Consider the following 15,761-nt stretch of genomic DNA (forward strand, 5'->3'; position numbering starts at 1 on the left):
CATACACGCGTACGCACACACACACACACACACATACACGCGCACGCACACACACACGCACACACACCTGCACATACACACGCACACACACACAATTTGTATATGCATGCAAATGGTATGATGGAGCACATTTGAATTGGGAGTAGAAGCCAGGACGAACAAACAGAGTTGATCTGGAAGAGGTCCATAACCGGGATGTTTGCAAACATCATTTGCATGCTCCGCAGCATCTCGCAGGCGTCCTTTCTCTCCCTGCATGCATTAACGTTTGATGTGACAATGGGCCTTTTTGTTTTTTTCAGTGTTTTTCAAAAGAACTCAGAAGGACTCCTTCAACGTTTCTGGGTAATCCGCCGTTCTCTCGTGACCGCACGCCTGACCTTCCGCGCCATTGGAATCGGCGTGGCGCCGTCGCCATTACAACCGGCGGATCCACCAAGGCGGCCCGAGGCTGAGCTGATCTGCGAGGGAGGGAGGGAGGTGGCGTTAGGAACAGAACAAGACAAACTATTAAGAAAGTCGTTCTCGTTTTTTGGGAGTTTTTGGAGTTTGAGGCATCAGAGGAACCCCAAAAGACAACAGTATGAAAAGTCCCTTTGAGTTCGGCCTCCTCCCTCCGGCATGGGTTAGACGTGAGGAGCGTTAGGAGCGAGCTGTTGACAGAAGACAAGATGTTCCGGGCACCCCCCCACCCCCCCCACTCTGGGTGGAAGTTCCCCTGGAGTCGTGGCATTGCGATGATAAAGGACAGAGAAAAGAGAGTAAAATGGACTGCACTTATATAGTGCCTTTTTTGCTGCTCCAAAGCTGCTCCAAAGCGCTTTACAATGGCCTCTCATTCACCCATTCACACACACATTCACGGCAAGCTGCCATGCAAGGCGCTGGCCCGCTCACTGGGAGCAATTTTGGGGTTCAGTGTCTTGCCCAAGGACACTTTGACATGTGGTCAGCTGGGGCTCGAACCGCCGATCTGCCAACCTTGCTATCATTAGATGGCGACTCTACCTCCTGCGCCACAGCCGCCCCTCAAGTGTTGGTATTTGTCCGTTTCCTATCCTATCGGTACACTGATCTCCTACTTCAATCGTGTATCTATACACACGCTTTTTGGACAACCCCTCCTTCTGTACAATCCACCTCTTACCCTTTACCCCCCCCCCCTCCTCAGCTATCCTACAACAAATGAATATAGCATCTGAGAGGAACGATGCACCAAATGAAGGGTAGCTTCGGCATTGTGAAAAAAAAATGTCAGGGTTCAATTTTTAGATCCGAATGTGGGTTTCACATCTTGGTTTTATTTTCTTTGTTTGTTTGTTTTAATGGAAAACACTGATATGAAATGCACCGGGGACATACTGCATTGGTCACAGTCCGGTTTGAGTTAGGAGAGTTTGGGAACACAGTGTTACTGTACTGTACAGTACATGTTCTCAGTCCTCCACCCTTTCATCCCCCTGTTTCTCTCTCTCTCCATCCCTTTGTGCTTCCCCAGGGGAGATCCCACTCTTCCTGCTGGATTATCCAACCACAGCCCATACCCACACCCATAACCTTACCCACTCATGATCCCGCCAACACACACACACACACACACACGCACGCACACACACACATGCACACACACACACATACACGCACACAGCACACACGCACACGCACACACGTACAAACACATGCACACACACACACACGCGCACACGCACACGCACACGCACACACACACACTAACTATTGAAAGGGACAGGCAGTGACAGCTGAGTGCATGACTGGCTGATGTCTCTCTCTCTTTCTCCATGCATCACAGATGATGTCACTCCACTTAGCGGGCCTAAAACTACAACCATAAATTAGAATAACATTGATAAGGAATGACATATTCAACATCTAGCTGTTGATCCTCAAATTTGAAAAAGGGTTCGAGAAAAAGTCCTAAACGGAAAGTTCTGCTTCAGCCTTTCTCTGTGTCTGAACCACGGCCAAGGAAAAGAAAAAAACAAAAAAAACTCTTTATTGGCTAAACATCAGCGATTCATTTTGCACTTCATTATACACTTCAATCATGACATCACCTCTCTTCACACGTTCTGACCACCAGAGTCGGTTTATTATGACGACCTGGTGACAGATTACATGTGTGACACTCTGAAACATTTGCAAAATGCAGAGAGGGTGAAATCATTACGTTTTGGGGGGAAAAGCATCTCTCTCTCTCTCTCTCTCTCTCTCTCTCTCTCTCTCTGTCTCTCTCTCTGTCTCTCTCTCTCTCTGTCTGTCTGTCTCTCTCTCTCTCTCTCGCTCTCTCTCTCTCTCTCTCTCTCTCGCTCTCGCTCTGTTTGATGTTGGGCCCTGGGCTCGATGTCACCGTAGGACAAAAAGAACTTACAGAACAATAACACTTGCGTCAACTGAAATACGACATTTTTCAAAGTCTATTTCAGAAGTCTCCGTTCTTCTGGCCTATTTTAGAACAATATTTTCTCATTCTTTGCCAGACAATTCTGAGCAGATGTGGATGGTAACTGGAGTGTGTCCAGTCACTGTATTTATCCAGCACAGTTAATACAGCGTGCAGCGGGTCTGCTCCCAAACTGGGGCGCACCGAAATGAATTACCCATGTCAAGCATTAACTACTGGCTTGAGATTATCTTTCAAATATCTTCCATTTCACATGCTGAGTCCCTTTTTTTCCGGCCCCGGACATCAAGCAAAGAGCAATTACAATATGTCATCCGGAGTTTTTCCTCAATGAACTATCGCTTTCTTTTCTCCCAAGGGTTAGGGTGAGGGTTAGGGTTAGGCTTTTGAAGCCAGAGCCACGTTCTCCCCTCTTAGCTTCTTCTAAATAAGCCTTCTCACACCCCGCGCCCCCTATCTACAGTACCAGGCCATATTAGGCTTCTGTTTAGTCCGGGTATGACAATGAAACTTCTTGCCTCTTATTTAGTTGGCTTGGTAAGTATGTCAGAGAATGCTCTGGAGAGAATGTCAGTGTGGAGGAATAAACACACACAGAGAGAGAGAGAGAGAAAGAGACATTAGGAGTGACATGGCACAGCAGGACAGTGACAGGCAGAAGCGTCACATCTCGTCTTTGTTTGAAAACACTTCCAAAATCCTCCTTGAAGCAGACTAAACACTGGGAAAATGCCAGTTTATTTATGTACACACACACACACACACACACACAACATGCACAGCCTTTACACTGCTAGATATGGTTGTTCCTCATGTATGGAGGAGGAGTCCCCATACATGGAGTTGTTGTTGTTCATATTCTTGAGTACGGAGTCCGGAGTACTCTCTGTCTCATCTTACTCAAATCTGTCGTGTCAATCAGAGATGGGGGAGCAATGGGTCAGGCTGGAGAGAAGCTTTTGGAGTCAGGAGGGCAACGATAATGTCACTCGTTCATTATTCAAAGCAGATGTTCATCACCCATTCTCCTGGCTGGTAATTAAAATCCCCATTAGGCCCTCAGCCCTCCTCCGTATCCATACCTAAAGCAGTAGGTAGGAAGGTACAATGTGTATCATGTATCATTACCACATTCGTCATGGCTGTTTGTACAGCCTGTAATACCTTTCCTGTACCACCCCTGTGTGCTATTGGAGTGAACCCCACAGCACTATCAGACAGTGTCCTCCTGAGGGCTCTCCCCCTGGATGTTTACCTAGTTTGATGTTACACTAGAGGTGGAGACTTATGATGTCCTTTAAGCAGGCCCGCCCACAGAAAAGGCTGGGCCCCCCCTCTCCACAACTCTGCTTTACTCATATCAACAACGCATGCTCTCTCTCTCTCCTAAACACATACAGTACATGTGAACTAAGAGGGTTAGGGTTACATGTCAGCGCACTAAGGTCAATGGTGATATGAATTCCAATGTGAAGCTGCTTTGGTCAAAGAAAATAAATGCACACATTTCCCACCGAGGAACAGTACCTGTCTGCAAGTACATGTTGGGTCTTGGATATTATTTTTGGAAGTAATTTTTTCAGTCGGGCAGTCCCACTAATATTTTTCATTTTATTGGACAGATAAAGTGAAGACAGACAGGAAAGTAAAGAGAAGAAGGGAGAGAGGGCATGGGCTGAATTCGGACCCATGCCGACATGGGCATATATGTGTGCACTGTAGACCGCGGTGCTAGACCACTGGACCACACCAGTCCACAGGGGTCCTTGATATTAAACCATCTATTATTTTTATGTATAACAGTATAAAATGACATTAACATGCAGTGTACACGTACAGACTGCTGTGAAACTAAAGGGTAGTGAGCACTGCTGACTTGCCATTATGACACTATGATGGATGGGCAAAGTTCTAGGGCATTCAGCTTGCAGATGTGTATCAAACCTGGGAACAGGACACCGCGCGTTGCCAGGAGGTACAGTGAGATGTTTGGATGGTGTTTCTTTTGGCCTCGGAGGCAGAATGCAGCACATCTTTGGAGGGTTGCTGTTTTAACCTTGGGTCCAGGCAGTGGAGCTCGGCTTTCAGTGGTGGTCTGGTAGGTCCCTGACACACACACACGCACACGCACACACGCACACACACACACACACACACACACACACAAATGCATGCACGCAGACAGACACTCTTGCATATGTAAGTCACACTCACACACACACACACACACCGGCAGGTCCCTGGGAGTGCAGTGCAGTGGGACTGCAGACTGTGTGGTGCCGTGTTCACTGTCGTCACTGGAGCCTCTGGGGACCTGTGGGGAACCCTCGTAGCTTTGCACAGAGTTTTCACACACACACACAGAGACAGACACACACACTCACACACAAACACACACACACACACACACACATTGCTCAAACACCACACAATCCTTTTCATCACAGTAAGAGGCCAATGTTTACACTTACTCAAACACACAAAATCCTTCTTCCTCATTCTCCCTCCTTCTTCCTCCTTCTCCCTTCTTCCTCAGCAACAGATTTGAGGCGTACCTGACAGTTGTGAACACACCCTTTGATGTGAAGTTTTACCGTCAGCACTGAGCTGACACTCACAGTCGCTCTGTACAGAAGAGGGACAGCAAGGGAATGCAACAAAGACGTTGACCGAAATGACTATGTGGCACTGCAATGGAAAATAACTAGGGAGGGAGACAGCAGTGATCAGCACTTGTGTGGAGAAGAGGACCTGCTTATGTTCTTCATATCTCTAGGGTGACGTCGCGCAACATCGTCGCGCTCCGGAATTCAATCGGAGCCAGGAGGAGAAGACGGAGGAGCTCAGAGGCTACAAAGGATTAGATTAGCAGCTTCTAACTTTGTTTAACCGTGTTTATATTCTACATCAGCAGGCTCCGAAAGCCCGTTTCGGTTTAGTTCAAAGTCCGCTAGCATGACGGTATAATTGGAGAGGAGAATTGGATTATTAAAGAGTCTCATTAATCTCTGCAGGGTGTCATAAATTGGAGGAGCGTTACAGTCAATAACACACGCAACACTCATCTAGATAAACTCCCAGATTAGCTCAGTGTGTGTGGGGATCAAAAGTTCTACTGGGTTTTAGATCAATTACATTCTGGTTCAATAGAGAGCGATCTACACTGCGTGATCAACACTTCCCATGATGGATGTATTTTTATCTTGTAGATAGTAATAGTTATTTGTCTGTATTATCGTGTAGATAGTACTAGTTTTTTTTAAAGTTTTTTTCCCTGTCTGTCTTACATGTAACGATGAATTGAAAATCAAGGACCCCAATTGAAATAAGCCAGTGGCTTTCTTGGGTTTTTATCCTTTTAGTTGACCTTGTATGTAATATGTACTTTCATGTACCTACTTCTGCAAATCTTCTAATAAAGTTTTCAATCAATCAATCAATCAATCTTAGAATGATAAGGTTCTATCTCCGTTTAGGGCAGTTCAGAGATAATGAGGGTCAAAGTTTTTACATTCCATTATGTTTTGTGAGATGGAACCTTTGTATTTAATTAATTACTAACTACAAAATGTCAACATTTTAAAAATAACACCACACAGGCATTATTAAACACCTAATGGATCAGATTGTGTGTTTAACCCTAACCCAAAAATGGGGATAGAACCTTATAATTCTAACGTCACGACTGGTATACCCACCTCAAACTGCATGGTTCATGACTGTGAGAGTGTTTTCTTACTGCGATAGCACCCTGGTGACAGAGCACCAACAGATATCGGAATGATGATGTGAATCCGGCAGTAGTATACGTATCTAGGATTCTTGCTCGCAATAGAGCAATATACAGTTTGAAGTGTTACTGTTCTAAAACAAGGATACATAATATGGGCTTTAGTGTCACCTCTGTTTTGGGTGTGAAATGTCCAAAATGCAGCAGTCACATACTGTATGCCTGCCCACTGGTTAGTGTTTCACCTTGTTTTACAGTACATAGCACCTACCCCTGGGAGGAACACACACGCACATGCGCATGCATGTACGCATGCACACTCACACTCACACACACACACGCACGCGCACACACACATACACACACACACATACACACACAACATATCTCAGAATTTTCATCATTCTGTGATCATTCATCATTCTATGAAGCCATCATATTTAGCCTTGTTACAGTGTATTATTCAAATGAATATGTCTGGGACTGGGATGTGTGCTCTTGGTATTATCTGGGGTTGATAGATGTGCAAGCTTATGACTTTCGAGGAAATTAAAAAAGAAAGAGAACCATACATATTCCCCTTTAGTGTCATTGTATGGGTTACGACTAGAGATCAGATTACGTTTTTTAATTAAATTGAAGAAATCCGTACCCATTTGAGTTGATAAATGCACACGGTGAAACAAGACCAATTCCCATTTGGTCAAAGTACGTGTATGAAAATGCTGCCCTCCTTAATGTCATTTGATAGGTGTAATACATCAAAGCCACAGTTGATGTTGTTGTGGTCCTAGAAGTCCAAGGATCTGTATTCTAACCAGGATCTCCACTGTTCAAATACGAAGCCATTTTCATCTCGATTCAGCAGAAGGTAATTTGATGTTTGAAAGAAGCACCCCACATTCCTATCTCCCTGGCCAGATGCCAAGTCTATAGATGGTTTATGAGTCGATATATCTGTGTCCCCCTTCTCCCGCTCTGGACGGCTGCAATATAATAAGGTACTCTGTATGAAAATGTCATCAGTCAGAACATTGGACAGACAAAGGCACTGCCTCGGTATACGAACAGAAACATTTGACAATATCCCTCTCTCTATCTAGCCCTCCCTCCATCCCTCCATCCCTCTAACACAGTCACATGCCTCTGGCTACTTTCCCCCCTACTGAAATAGCCATGTCTTCCATCGTTGAGTTAGACTGGTGCATACAGGCATGCAAATCAGCGGGCTCGGTGCATTCCCTATTCTTAAGGGATGCCTCCTCCGGCTGATAGCAGACATTGGCTGTCTGTTTTGTTTGTGTGTTGTGTATCCTGAGGTATAATATACTATATATGTTATAATCGACTGTATAATGCCCTGTGGTTGATGAGAGCTGAGCTTGCCCCCCCACAGAGGGAGAAGAAGGGGATATGGTGGGAAACTCAGACAGAAGACACTGTAGGGAACTCTTATACAAACAGTATAGGAAGTAGACTGCAACATGCAAACAGCACAGGGTCAGGGCCTTGGTTTATGATACACAGGACAGTAGTAATGCGTATGTTTTTGGTAGACTATGACACATGTCTTGTCAATGCATAGTGCAACACATCAACCAAACCGTTTTGTATTGGTTTTCTTGCAGCAATTGATGGCTTGATTGTGAGATTGTCAGTTAGTTTTTTTGCTAAATGTGAATGTGCCAGATATATAGATCTATATAGATATAGAATATGTCAGAGGGTAAGGACAGTGTTGATGAGCAAAGAAAACATCAGCAGCTGCATACAGTAACATGCAACAAATACATGATTTATTATTACAATACAAATGCCATACCACACTTGCATTTTCATAAATACCACAGAACAACAACATGTATATTTCACAACATGTCTCATAAGCTCCACAAAACCAGTGGCATAAACTTGTGCGAAAAATAGCTTGGAAAAGAAACATAATAGTAAACATTCAACTGATACAACATCACGGTACCACTCCAGGGGCCTCATTTATAAAAAAAAGTACTTGAACGTCATCTTTGACTTTCACGTAAGCACATTTTTCTAAACGGACGTAAGCATTATTTATAAAACGGGCTGAGATGGTTTAAAGTTGCGTACGTGCTTCCTTCTATAAATACCAACGCAGGTAAAAATGAACGCAGGTGAATGAGGTTTGTATTAACGCCCTGTGATAGCGGCTCAATTATAGCGGCTGAATTAAGACAAGTGCTATAATATAGGGTAGGCGTTCGTCTGGAAGCGGGAGAGGGCAGAGAAGGGTGGCTTCTCTGTAAGTTGCATTTGTAACGTTTGATCATGACAACTAACCAGGCACATGCTTATACTCAATATTCAAGTTGTAAAAGAAAATCAGGGGAGGTGGTGAATTTTATCATAATATATATTTATGAGGACAATTTTAGCGAACTCCCTTTGCGAACTCCCAGACACCGGAGAAAATCCAGTATAATTTATTGCGTGGCCGGGCAAGGTCCGTTGTGGAACGCATTAGGCATGTTGAAGGGGAGATAGACAGCTCCGGAGGGATATAAAGGAAGATTGAAATACAATCATAAATCAGTTCCTTTTAAATCTTGAATTAAACTCATTTTCTCGGCTGATAACAACATCGTTAATTTTATTACGAGCCACTTGCATGAATACACTAGGCAGTGCGGCTCACATGCCTGTAATAACTCTGCATAACCAGTAGGTAATGTGCGTACGCAAGGTCAAGACTCGACATAGAGCTATGATCGTTTCCACGGTCAAATTTACTCATGTTGAAATGTTCACATTAAATCACTACGTTGACGTGGTTTTCTACGTACGACATGGGTAAGATCAACATTTTATCTGAGTACTTTCTATAAATGAGGTCCCCAGGCCAGAGAGCTAGTTCTCTTACAGGTTCCTGTTGTGATGAGTCAGAGTAAGATCTCCAGCAAGCTGCTCCCCTACAGACACATGACAGGCCCAGGAGTGGTGTGTTAGTATTCTTATCACAAGACCATTCTAGGCTCTGGTGGTTTTATTGGGATTAAAACGTACATTCACAGGGGGACCTGGGAGACTGACCTTGGGAATGTCTGGGTGAGAGAATACCTGCTTCAGACCCCACCGCTCTGACACCAGCTTCACATCTGACCCCTAATCCAACCTGCCACATCCCAGGTGATGTGTGGCTCATTAAACACAGACCTTCACATTTCCTGCTAGGTGACACAGGCTGATTTCAGGCCTGTAAGTGGCAATGTGTCAGGGAGGAACAAGCCTTAACCGATGGCTTGGAGCATGTGTGAGTGCATGAGTGTGTGTGTGTGTGTGTGTGTGTGCGTGTGTGTGCGTACGTGTGTGTATGCGTCCATGCATGGGTGTGTGTTGGTGTGTGCGTGCATGTGCATGTGCGTGCGTGTGTGTGTGCGTACGTGCGTGTGTGTGCATGCACGGGTGTGTGTGTGTGTGTGTGTGCACATTTATATTATTTGTGCGGAAGGACTGGAAGCAGTCGATGCTTCTCTTCCGACAGCTGGAACTATGTTTGGAATGTTGCAGACTCAGCTCGTTTCATTCTAGAATCAGTGCACATAATGATAGCATGACTAATCTTTCGGCCTAGCCGGCTGAAGACACAGAGTTCACCCGCCGTTACGTCGCCTTATTAAGTCAAAACCAAGAAACCGTAAAGAACTCTGACACAGGCAAGGTGCAAGGAGACGCCGTTGCCAGAAGGGAGCAGTGTGGATATGCAGTGCATTTTTTCAGAACCTCTTCCGCTTTGACATAATTTGACTGAAAAGAAATGGCACAAATAAGTCTAAATCACATTATCATTTACTGTACAGATAACACCCATGCAAACTTGTACTGGTCAAACTTATATACATAGATATGTATTTGTTAATAACTGTGGGGCTACTGTGCAGGGTCATGTCTAAGCCATTTGGAGCCGTGGGTTCTTAGCATTTTTTTTCTCTGTGGAATTTTCACCTTGCCCCACATTGAAAGTAGTGACGCGACACGATGTATATCACCACATGTGCACATTCTATTTGACCCTCAAAGTTGGTTCCGTAACTTGTTTTTTACCATCAATTCATGAATAGAAAACAATCAAGAACAGAACAGGTTGTTTTTTGGACCAGCACACATTGACACAATGTTGACACACTATTTACGTACAGTACACTGGAAGAGCGGGGTCATTGTCACATTGACACAGTGCCAGCAAAGGCTAATGTACAGAGTCGTCTGAAAGAACAAAGTTCACAGTTTCAACACCAGCGGCTGACTACACTCAAGAAGGAAAGCCACAGGAACAAATACACAGGTCACTAACACTGATTTAGACTGGCAGTCAGGACCCCCCCAGTCGCTACATTTAGCATGTCGCTACTTTGATCGTTACATACGACAGGTCACAAGACTGGCGAGGGGGAATAGGGTTAAGTTCAAGACAGCGCCTCTATTACAGTATGTGCTGATCTCCTGGCCTAAAGGGTTTGTTGAACCATGCTTTTGATTAGAAGCCAGGCGACGAGAGGTGGGTTTTTACATGGAAAACAACAGATACCCTGTTCTCAAGTGTCTGTGGCTGCATCTGAAACGCTGCTATATTAAGCTAGTTAATCCAAAAGCAGTTTATTAGGGGCATTAGAGTGTAATTAGAGATGTTGTTGCTGTGATCAGCCTCAGCGCCTGGAGGCTTGAAATGTTATTTTTTGGGTTTTATCTGATAATCTGTCCCCAGCGTTGTTTTTGGGAGGGAGTCGTCTGATTCTACTGGCTAAACAGCGGAGGGTAGTTTGATTCTACAGCTAAACGGCAGAGATAATGGATTTATTCTGTTTATCGGGCTGGGCTCAGCTGGACCGGGGAATTTCCTGGAGAGCAGAAACCACCAGGGAAAGAGAAAGAGAGAGAGAGAGAGAGAGAGAGAGAGAGAGAGAAGAGAAAGAGAGAGATACAGACAGACAGAGAGACAGAGAGAGACAGAGAGAAGAAAGAATCTAAGAATGAGAACGAGAATGAGATGTGAGGAGAAACCAGCAAAACTGGTCAATGTCTCGTTGAGCACCTTCGGCTGGATTTCCTGAGGATCCAGACTGTTTACTTTTGTCAATTCTGGATAACCTCAAATGAGACGCAGCAATTCCTTTCCGATTGTTGACCTTTGCCTTCCTATTTCATCTATGTTTCCAGCGGTCAGTATAGGCACCATCTTCAGGGCTGGGACTCTTTGGCCTGACTGTTATCTTTGGCCTGTTTTCTCTGACCTGTTTGTTTTTCCGAGCAGTTTGTCCCCTTCTGTGATAACTAAGGAAACTACTCCTCTGGTTCCAGTAAACACGACCCACGTCTCAACAATGACGGATCTAGTCAACAAACGGAAACTGACAATGACAGATCTAGTCAACAAACAAGGACTTTTTGAGAAATAAAGAAATAAAGGGTTGGAGAGTTATTCAGAGGCACTGTGTGATACTGTGTCAAGTTAATAAGGACGGGTAAAAGCAGTGCCAGTCATAAGAATTGACTCTTGTCTCTTCCGATTGAATTAAAGCGTGCTCAACTCTAAATAGAGAACTTTAGATGCAGTTTGCATTGCTGTTTGTATGAACCACATATCACACCAGCCATGGTTCAACGTTGCCCCAGGCATTCCGCCATTTAAGTCGAACTATTGGAAATATTCTGCCGCAGAACCTCCTCTGCAGCCATAAAACATGAGTGTTAACATTGTGCAGTGTCTCAGAACATTGTCAGAGCATTTGAGGCATGAGTGTTGGCAGCAGAGACAGAGAGACGAGTTCTACCACACCTGTTGTTCATCTGACAGCAGAACAAAACTCCCCTCCGAAAACGTTGGTGTGGAATGTATGTCTAAAGATGATGCAAAGCACCAGTCAGTCAGGCTCAGAGTTGTACTACTGTATATTTTTCTCTCTCTCTCTCTCTCTCTCTGTAACGGACAGTGGTACAGTATATCCATATCTCAATGCCTTGATATCAATTATTTTCAGTACAAGCTACTTTACATATTTCACATTGTGTTCAATCTTTTATGTCGGAAGGCTACGCGGTAGTCATCATAGAATGTGCGTCAACTGTACATGGTTGTGGGAACAAAAAACATCAGAAAATATGAGCCAGTCGGTCTGGCTATGTGGTCAGTGAATCAAAAGTGACACATGTTTGGATAAAATGGTACGAAAATAAAGATATCTCATAAATGACATCAAAACACGGTGAGGTAGATGGAAAAATCAACATGAGCTCGCTGTCTCTAAATAAACATATCAAAAGACAAACTGATCTACCTATCAATCTACTGGTAAAAGGAAAACAATGTCCTCTCCTCTTCACAGTGGGCCACTCCCCTTAAAACCACTCACCAGAGATTTCTCCTCCAGCCTGATTGGTCAGTCTTTGCTCAGTCGACAACGGCAGCAGTAAAATCATATATTGGTCATCCCGTTGCAGAGAGAGTCAACGTTCCGATGTTAAAGGACAGTCGTTAGGCCTTTACTGCAATTTCCGTTTGGGTCTGTTGCTCTGTCTGCAGCTCCACAGCCCCCCTCTCCTTCTCCCTCTCCCGTCCCCAGGGTACCCTCAGTGGGATCGCTGTCCTCCGAGCTGCCCTTACTCCTACCCTGCTGCTCACTGTGCCAGCTGTGCCCGCTGTACACGTATCCGTTAATGGGACCCAGGTTGGGGAAGCGGCTCCTCTTGAAGCACAGGATCTCCTTGAAGGCGTACCTGAACTCCGGACTCCTGCAGTAGATGAGCGGGTTGAAGGCGGAGTTAGCGTAGCCGATCCAGTTCAGTATCCTAAAGGTGAGCGTGAAGTCGTCGTCCATCTTCCATACGGCCATCACCACGTTGAGGAGGAAGAAGGGCAGCCAGCAGAGAGTGAAGATGCCCATGATGATGCCCAGCGTCTTCAGGGCCTTGTGCTCGCGCAGGCAGAACTTGGTCTTCTTGGCGCTCCGACTCTCGTTGTTCTCCAGAGCTCCCCCCGTGTTGTTGTTGTGGGCGTTGTGGAAGCGCCCTTGGCTACGGTCGATCTTCCGGAGTTGCCGTTTGGCCTCCTGGAAGACTCGGCTGTAAACGAACACCATGACGACCAGCGGGATGTAGAAGGAGATGATGGAGGAGGTGATGGCGTACGCCGTGTTGGTGTTGAAGTCGCAGCAGTTGCTGTTGTTGATGCAGCGTTGCGCCTCTGCGTCTTTTGAGATCCACCACTTCATGTGGATGGGCAGGAAGGAGATCAAACCTGCTATGACCCACACCAGCAGAACCACCACCCGGGCTTTACACTTGGTCAGCAGCGACTGGTACCGGAAGGGCGAGGTGATGGCCAGGTACCGGTCCAGCGCGATCACACACAGTGTCTCGATGCTGGCTGTCACACACAGCACATCGGTGGCGGTCCAGAACTCACACCAAAAGCTGCCAAAGTGCCAGGTGTTGAAAATAATGTAGCAGGCTCCAAAGGGGACGACAACAAGGCCCATGACCAAGTCAGCGCAGGCCAGGGAAGTGATGAAGCAGTTGGTGACGTTCTGGAGCCTCTGGAAGCGGGCAATGGCCATGATAACCAGGATGTTTCCAAACACGATGACCAGGACCAGCAGAGACATGACAATGCCCAAGAGAACCATCTGGACCTCGCTGTACCGGTCGGTCGAGGAAGCATTCCCCTCCTTGGTCATGTTGAGGAACACAGGGGGTGTCGGACTTCCCATGATCTGGAGGTATGTAATGTTGGCAAAACAGACAGTGTTAAGAACGGCACTGAGAGAGAGAGAGAGAGAGAGAGAGAGAGAGAGAGAGAGAGAGAGAGAGAGAGAGAGAGAGAGAGAGAGAAACAGAGAGAGTCAAACTAAAACAATAGAATAAAATAAAATAGATTATAGTATTGTAAAACGTCTGGTTCGAGAGAGGGCTGAGAGGAGACTATAAAACAAAAAAATAAATAAAGGGTCACACTAGTTGCCCCTATATCTGTATAATAACGCTGTAATTACACTAGAACAAAACTAAACGTTTGCAGGAAAAGCAATATACAAATAAAAAGTTAGTATTATTATTGTTATTATTATTAATATGCTGTTTATGTATTTGTAATTGCATAGTAATGGAGTTGAGCGTAGTTAATAGAGTTAAACAATTGTGGTTCCTTATTCCACTTGTGCAAAAACACAAACCGTGAACTAAAAAAATACCTAATAATTATGCAACAACATATTAATACAACGTTTTTACTGCAGTAGTTACAATGCGACTTTACTACATAGGCAACATAGACTACATTGAAGCAACTTAATGTGAAGTGTAAATCAATTTAAATAAGTCCAATACAATACAACTGAACATAAAGAGACTCACAAACCTCCACAGGTAATTGTCCTCTTCCTGTCTTCCATACAAAGTGTTGCTGTTGTATTTTTCAGGTTTGGGTAGTTCCTCTACGTGCTGAGTTTCCTCTGTCTCTCTGTCTCTCTTTCACTCAGTGCATGTACTAATGTGGCTCCCAGGCTATTTGTCAGAGCCCTTATAACATTCAGGCATGACATCATGCCTGCTCCTTAGCCAATGAGGTGCCTAGCCTGGCGAGATAGCTGAAGGCTGCAATGAGTTTGAACAGAGAGGGACTGCTGCAGCAGGGCCGTATGACTACCCCTGACTGAGAGGAAAACTGGAGAAAAGCCCTCACTAAGAAACGTTAGCAAACACAAGTAAACACTTTTTCTGTACTTTTCTGCTGTTTTCCCCTACTGAGAGTACTGTATGTCCTCAAGAACTGGTCCAAAACAAAGGACAATTTCAACCCTATTTGGAATTTATTTAACGTGTTTCAGTAACATATCCAGCCTAATCTGTGGATTATAGCAGGATTCTGGCTTGTTAGTGTTAAGGGTCGTGCAGAACATGAAGCTGTCAGAGTTGGTTTTCTAAGGTGAGCGTCAACGGTGTAGGAGGTGATGTAACTTTGGGTTGAGGATAAAGACTTCCTGGTTTGATTTATGATGTGGCTCGTCTCTGGAGTGGCTCAACAGGACTATTTCTTAACAGCCTTGTCCAATCACCTGCCAACAGTCCCAATGTTCTTTTTCCATGTAGAAACCACTGGATAGAGTATCAGCACGTTTCAGTATGGGCCTGACTGTATGTATAAAGCTGTCTTCGATGTTAAGTCTTAATGGAAAAGGGATTCACTTTGGTCAAAATCACTAATCTGACTTTTAGCTGTTCCACTCTCTCCCCGGCTGTGGAACATCTGAAGTGAACATGTGTATAATGTTAAAAGAACTCAGTATTAGAACAAGTATCTCAGAGTCAGTTTACTGCACTTTTCTGGATAACCCCTTCATACAAGTCTGGCCGTTGACATTTGGTTGGATTTGTCAATGCTAATTTAATTGGGGAAACTCCTGTTTCAATCCCATGCATTAGAGTGAACCTTTCCTCCCTCAACCTCCCCTGGTACTGAATAACGTGTCAACTTTATCAAAGTGTTAATTTATAAATGTGTAACTCAAACCCTGACGACATGAACGGTAAATCACACACGTCATCGTTATGGTGAATTCGACTCCTCGTGACGGTAGAATT

The 15,761-nt window shown here is 44.8% G+C and overlaps 2 protein-coding genes across 2 annotated transcripts in view; one reads left to right on the top strand and one right to left on the bottom strand.

Moving 5' to 3' along the window:
- The window catches only part of sh3tc2 (SH3 domain and tetratricopeptide repeats 2), a gene marked incomplete at both ends in the record, with an annotated part of 39,919 nt that extends 28,459 nt beyond the window's left edge, over positions 1–11,460 (top strand). Inside the window, one exon of the mRNA XM_080527128.1 lies at positions 11,437–11,460. Coding sequence (XP_080383254.1) covers positions 11,437–11,460 — 24 coding nt within the window. The remainder of the gene's footprint in view (positions 1–11,436) is intronic.
- Positions 11,461–11,845: 385 nt separating this feature from the next.
- adrb2a (adrenoceptor beta 2, surface a) lies at positions 11,846–14,661 on the bottom strand. Its single transcript, XM_080527824.1, has 2 exons — positions 14,539–14,661; positions 11,846–13,894 (listed from the first exon to the last, which is right to left on the bottom strand). The coding sequence occupies exon 2, from the start codon at positions 13,889–13,891 to the stop codon at positions 12,644–12,646; it is 1,248 nt and encodes a 415-aa protein (XP_080383950.1). The 5' UTR covers positions 13,892–13,894; positions 14,539–14,661; the 3' UTR covers positions 11,846–12,643.
- Between the last annotated feature and the right edge of the window lie 1,100 nt (positions 14,662–15,761).

The sequence above is a fragment of the Nansenia antarctica genome, assembly GCF_963989245.1.
Source record: "Nansenia antarctica genome assembly, chromosome: 3".
NCBI classification, from domain to species: domain Eukaryota; kingdom Metazoa; phylum Chordata; class Actinopteri; order Argentiniformes; family Microstomatidae; genus Nansenia; species Nansenia antarctica.

Bases quoted from the DNA above. Each gene is read 5' to 3' on its own strand.
- adrb2a (XM_080527824.1), bottom strand. From the start codon at position 13,891: ATGGGAAGTCCGACACCCCCTGTGTTCCTCAACATGACCAAGGAGGGG.